At 29.9% G+C, this 6,491-nt stretch overlaps 1 protein-coding gene across 2 annotated transcripts in view; it reads left to right on the top strand.

The window, feature by feature from the left end:
* LOC106478540 (glutamine--fructose-6-phosphate aminotransferase [isomerizing] 2-like) overlaps positions 1–6,491 on the top strand; it is a 64,010-nt gene that overhangs the window by 35,950 nt on the left and 21,569 nt on the right. For both annotated transcript variants that reach the window (XM_013939091.2, XM_013939089.2), the window contains 3 exons: positions 1,800–1,870; positions 3,431–3,523; positions 3,715–3,908. In XM_013939091.2, the coding sequence (XP_013794545.1) occupies positions 1,800–1,870; positions 3,431–3,523; positions 3,715–3,908 (358 nt within the window). The remainder of the gene's footprint in view (positions 1–1,799; positions 1,871–3,430; positions 3,524–3,714; positions 3,909–6,491) is intronic.

Genomic DNA, 6,491 nt, shown 5'->3' with positions numbered 1-6,491 from the left:
TGTGTGTGTGTGTGTGTGTGTATATATATATATATATATATATATATATATATATATATATGATGCTGTTGAGCAAGTGTTTATGATAATTTCGTTACAATTCTGAGTAAAATGATAAGGAATTGATTTCACTTAAACTTAGTATTCAAGATCAGTTCAGTGATACCAATTATATATTTGCTTATATGTGGCTTTAAAAAACATGTGACAACTTTTTAGTCATAACTTTTTGTTTTTACTGAACACTTTTTTGTTGATGTTGTGTAGTTAAATCAGATTTCAAACTGAAAATGTCCCTGAGAAGGTTTGTAATAAGTTTCAGAGATCTGTGTTTTTATTCAGTAAGGGTTGAGTCCTACTTTATATTTACAAAAACCCTTTAATGTTCAATTCATAGATATGGATTCTGCATCTCGTATAGGATAATCATAGGTCTATATACAACATTTTATAAAATAATTAAAATACTTGTATGTCTTTTGTTAGACACGATTCCCCTAACATTGTAGTTTAAAGCATGACTGATTTTCCTGAATAACAAAAGCTTTTAAAGTCAATTAGGAAGTTACTGTCTCAAATACTTGGCAAATGACATTTTATTTCTGTGACTTTCATAGGAATGAATGTTTTAGTATTGAGACTATCAATTATTGTACCACGGTATCAATACTTAATCCGTAGTTTTCTATTTTGGTTTATTATTTTTTGTACAAGAGCAAACATGAAAGTGGCTCTTTAATGAAATTCCTTAGGGAATATCACAAAATAGTACTATTGTTCTTTATATTTTTACTAAAATGTTCATTAATTTTTTACTCTGATTGTCAGTCACAAATAAATTTTTAGATACAAACATTTTTTATCACCACATTTTTTCTTATTCTCTTACTTTTTTTCTGAAAAATATGCAGGAGATTTTGGTGGTTCTTGTAAATAACACATTTTACACTAATGGTGCTACAATATCTTTATAGAATATATATTCTGCATATAACTGATAAACACAAGCCACAACCTTACTACCTATGACTGCTTTGATAACAAAAATGCTATTAAACTCTGGTAATCATGTTATTAATCTAACAATATGTTTGTTGGCTTTCATTTTTATGTACAAAATTGTATTACATGGGCATTTTTTTAAAGGGAGGCAGCTAGTTCAGTAAGGCTTATGGAAATGTGCATGCTTGTGCAGTTGGCAGTTAACAAAACTTAATGCTGAAGAAGCATGTGCTTTAGATTAAATTATGGTAAGCAGATTTTGCCTAAAGGCTATACTTTTCTGTTGGATCAATACTGTAAGGGTAACTGATGATCCATCACCATGTTTACTGGTATTTCGCACACTGGCTAAGTAGGTCTGTTAGAATGATTACCTGTAAATCAACTTGTCATATTTCGCTTTACTGTGTATGTTAAAAGGCTCAATTAGTCACTCCCATTTACTCACTGAATCTATACAAGTCTTGGTTTTGATCAGCTAAATAATGATGATGACAGGAAAAGAAAAACATATGGAAAAACTCTCATGTTTGAGAAATTAGAATTAGAAAAAACATTAATAACCTGTTATTTAAACTCATATTTTTTTTTTGTCTACAAATAAATTTATTATAAAACAACATTTTACATGCTCTTGTTTTCTATATCCCAGCCAGAACTGATTGGCTGAAATATTAGAAAATATTTTTGTTTTTGAATGAGTGTATTTCAAACCTACTAAAGCCAAAGTATTAAATATTATAATAGCATATATTGTAATGAAAAGACTATGGAAATCATAATATTTCTATTTATAGTGCTGTAATAGAGCATACAAACAGAGTGATATTCCTTGAAGATGATGATGTAGCTGCTGTAAGTGATGGTAGTGAGTATACAAGTTTTACAATATTTGGTTGTAATAATTTTTTTATTCTTAATATTTTTGCATTTGTTTCTTTACAGATCAGTTATATTTAAGTTCAAGAAAATGTTTTTTTTTCTGTGTTTTTTTTAAAGATATCAGTTTTGATAGCGTGATTAGTATTCCTGTTTCATATTGGTTTAATTAAAATCATCAGATGTAATCTGGGTTTACTTTTCTAGTTATCATTTTTAATCTGTTTCTCACAAACACGCACAAATGTGGTTTGTTACATCTGTTGACGTTTATTTGTCAGTTTTTTATTATTTTGTTTATAAGAGAAGCTATGAAAATAAGCTTCTTGTAAATGTTTCTTTTTGTTTTAACTGTCAAAAAGAAAGAAGCAGATAATGGTATCGTGAAATAAATCAAAGACCATGTGGCACTGAAGCTGAATTGCTGGTTAACAGTAATAAAACCTTTCTGTGATTATGTTTGGCACACAAGAAAAAAATGTTTGATTCAAACAGTTACTAGCAATAAATTACTTAAAGTTTAAAAATAGAAGCTTTTATGGAAAAAGCTGGGTATTCTTAGAGTTGTACCATTTTAGGCATAATTTTAAAACCTTGTATACTGTATACTTCTAAAAAATTAAATCTTGGAAAATACAACCAGACATCATGTTTATAAACAAACTGTGCCTTTGGCACTTGAATGCCCTGTGCGATTTATTAGGTTTAGTTAGTTGTGAAATCTCAAACTTACTGTGCATCATAGGGATGAGACTGTCATCAAGATACCCAAAATCATTACTTTACTTTCCACAGAAAACTATACTGTGTCACCCTATTTTTAGAAAGAGGTTGGTGATCCGGAATAAGGAATGGTGTAATGTTGCCTGGACTGCATACTAACAAACTTCCTGTGTCAGGAGTATTCAGTTAGAAGGAGAAGAGCATGTGATTTGGCCAGTGCTAAAGTCCTCTAGTGTGTAAATAAATATAGATAAATAAAGATGATAATTGTACCAACCCTTTTGTTAGCTTGATCTTATGGCTGTAAACCTTACTACCATAAATACTATAACATGTGAAAAATAGATATAACTTCATTTCCTGATGCTTGACAGGTCTTGCATATGGTAGACATTAACATAAAAATGTATAGAAAATGTAGGTTTCTTTCAAAACAAAAAAAAACAGTACACATATACTATATGGAAGTGAAAACATATGAGACTTTAAAGTTTGGTGGTAATTACAGCAATGTCATACATATACAACATTAAAAAATTTAGAATATTTACAGTGAAAATTAATCAATCATTACATTTAATAGCACATAACAAACATAGGAGAATGCTAGGAAACTAGTTTAATGTAGCAAATCCATGTACATTTATTAAATGAATAAAACATAGTATGAATGTCTTACAATATCTAGCCCTGTTGTCAGTGTTTTGCTGCATTTTGCACAAATTATGTATGAACCACATTTCACAAATGCTTAACCCTTTAATATAAGCTATAGGAATAAGAAAAGAAAAACAATTATTTGATCAATATCTATTGTTTTTTCAAGACCTGACAATTCATAGGATGAAACGAACAATTGATGACACTACGAGTAGGGAGATCATTACACTGAAGATGGAAATCCAACAAATTATGAAAGGTGTGTGTGTGATCATGCATTTGTTTTTAGTGAAATTAAAAAAAAACGTTGTGGTAAGGGATTTTTTTTTCATACAATATTTTGATATTAATGTTGGTTCCTGTATCAATTTATTTAATGTAAAAATGTCTTTCCAAGATAACCATTCAGTGTTACTCATTAAAATCACTACAGTCAAACTTATCTTCTAGGGAACTACAGCTCTTTCATGCAGAAAGAAATCTTTGAGCAACCCGAGTCAGTTATCAACACCATGCGAGGAAGGGTTAATTTTGACACAGAAATAGTTATCCTTGGAGGAATCAAAGATTACATTCCTGAAATTAAGAGATGTCGAAGACTGCTGCTAATTGGTTGTGGAACTAGCTACCATAGTGCTATTGCTGTATGTGAAATTACACAGTATTTGTAAATTCCATGATGTTCTAACCTTTGAATATGAAATACAATTCGAAAATTTGAGAGGTCTTACTTTCATGTTACAATTGTCCATTAAATTAGATAATTGTTTGCTATTACTTAGGTAGTAATATAAACAGGATTTTTGAAATAACAAATTTTTTCATGGGTAAAATGTTATTGATAAACTAAAGTTTTAAAGTAAGATATTCTGTAAAACTTGTTTACCATATGTGATGGACATTGTATAGTGACAGAAGACTTTCATAAAAAATGACTGTAATATTCTACTTCAGTTTTCAATGAGAATTAGTATTTGTCTATCTTCTTTAATTTAGTGTGTGCAGTCAATTTTTTTTCCACCTTAATTTCATTTTTGAATCCCCTGCTATTTTTGTTTCAACAGTCTAGAATATTTGTAAACATATAATTGTAGTAGGAGTAAGTGCAGCACATGTATTTCACAAATCTAGTGCACTAGAAGATGGGGGATTGGCTTGGCTACAATAGTATCAAATGGTCGATTACTTTATTTTCTTTTGTAGGTAGGTAAATATTGGTTGAATTTTCTTGACCAAAAGACTGAACTACAATAAATTCAGTTTCTGGGGTGTATGTTCTTAATTAATAGTCATAATTTTTTTTTATCTATAAACTTTTCTCTACTTTTTTTTTGTAACTTAAAACTGTCATAAGTATATTAGAAACCTTAGTTTCTCCCCCTTTTTAGACTGTTCTGTATACCTTATATTTTGTCAAAATGAATATATGCATTTCTGATTTATTAACAGAATTAATATAACAATCACGTGATTGGTAATTATTAATTTACAATACTAAAAATGAAACATCTGTTGAAGTTCAAGCAATTTTTTATTTTGTTTAAGCAGTAAAATAACTTTTTTTTAATTAATAGTCAGTTTGTTTACTTGATTACTGTTATACAGTAATATTTCTTACTTTCTTTATAAAGTATAAATTATCTGCTTATGATAAATAATAGGAATTCATCACATTTTAAATGGATTTACTACTTTAAGTAATATTATGAAAATGCAAAGAAAATTTATTTTACATTAAGTGACTATAATTTCCTGCACTATATGTTGAATAACATCTGGCTTACACAATAACATATACGGTAGGTGCTTGATTTATGAATGTTAACTTTCCATCTCAGGAGAAAATTTAAAGGTCACGTTCTTTTTTCTGAACAATTTCAGTCAAAACATGCCAAATTATAGTTGTGATAGGTGTCTAAAAACATATAATATATATGTATAACTACTATAAATTAGAGAGTGTTGCCATTAGAATGAACTCATGTTCATTGTAGTAGTTATATTTAGTTTGATAAGGACTTAGACTAAAATTATTGAAAATGTAAACATTGAGACAGACTCCAATGTGAAGGAGCTTGAAAAGGAGACAAACAAGTGGAGGTGAGAATGGCTAAGCAGAGTATATTGTGTCAGGCAGCTATTTGTGAAGTGGACTTCCATACAGTTGTTTAGTCCCATAATTTTAAATGTGTTAACATCCATGTTGATTATTCAAACAGTGTACTGTTTCTTTGACAGTACTGACAAACACTGCATATAAAATTATGTAATTTAAAAAAATACTCACCTTAAGGCTCTACACATACATACATACATACATACATACACCACATAACTAGTTTTGGCCTTAAACCTACATCATTTGACAGTTAACATAACATAATTTTTGGGACAACATGGGACCTATTGGTCCATCTTGGCTGTTCCATCTTCTAAACTAAATTAAACTAATTAAAAAAGTCTTAAAGCCAGCTCTTATCATTCATGCACTTATCATGTTTTTTTTAAACTCACTTAAACTTACTGCCTCTACAACATCAGAAGGTAACCCTATTCCAAAGGCCAACCACCCTGTTAGAAAAATGAAACTGTCTTAGCTGAAGACGACTCCTACCTTGCCAAAATTTATTTCTGTCCCCTAGTCATACTATTCACACTGTTAAATATGAAATAATGATGATGCATCAACACTATCAATTCCCTTTACAATCTTATACACCTCTATCAGATCTGCCTCCACCCCGACCCCTACCTCCCTAACTATTCTTTTTTCAAGAGAAAACAATTTGAGATATTTCAGCCTCTCCTTGTATGACAACCACTTCATCCCAGGCACCTTTCTAGTAACCCTTCTCTGAAACCTTTCCAACAATTCAATGTCCTTCCTAAGGTAAGGAGCCCAAGCTTGAACATAATATTCTAAATGTAGCCTAACCAGTGATCTGTACAATGAAATTATAACCTCTTTAGACTTGTATTCAATATTTTTGTAGATACAATGTAAAATCCCATTTGCCCTACCATTAACAACACCACACTGCTTGAATGACTTTAGAGACTGATCAACTATTACACCAAGATCCCTTTCCTTCATAACACTGTTAAGGTTATTCCCATCCAAGTTATACTTATAATTCAAATTATGATAATCCACATGCATTATCTTGCATTTATTATAATTAAAACCCATCTGCCATTTACTTGCCCAACTTACAAATGATCTAAAT

Source organism: Limulus polyphemus, unplaced genomic scaffold, assembly GCF_000517525.1.
Source record: "Limulus polyphemus unplaced genomic scaffold, Limulus_polyphemus-2.1.2 Scaffold222, whole genome shotgun sequence".
In the NCBI taxonomy this organism is placed as follows: Eukaryota; Metazoa; Arthropoda; class Merostomata; order Xiphosura; family Limulidae; genus Limulus; species Limulus polyphemus.
The sequence above is the reverse complement of the archived record's forward strand: the minus strand, read 5'-3'. Positions and strand labels throughout refer to the sequence as shown.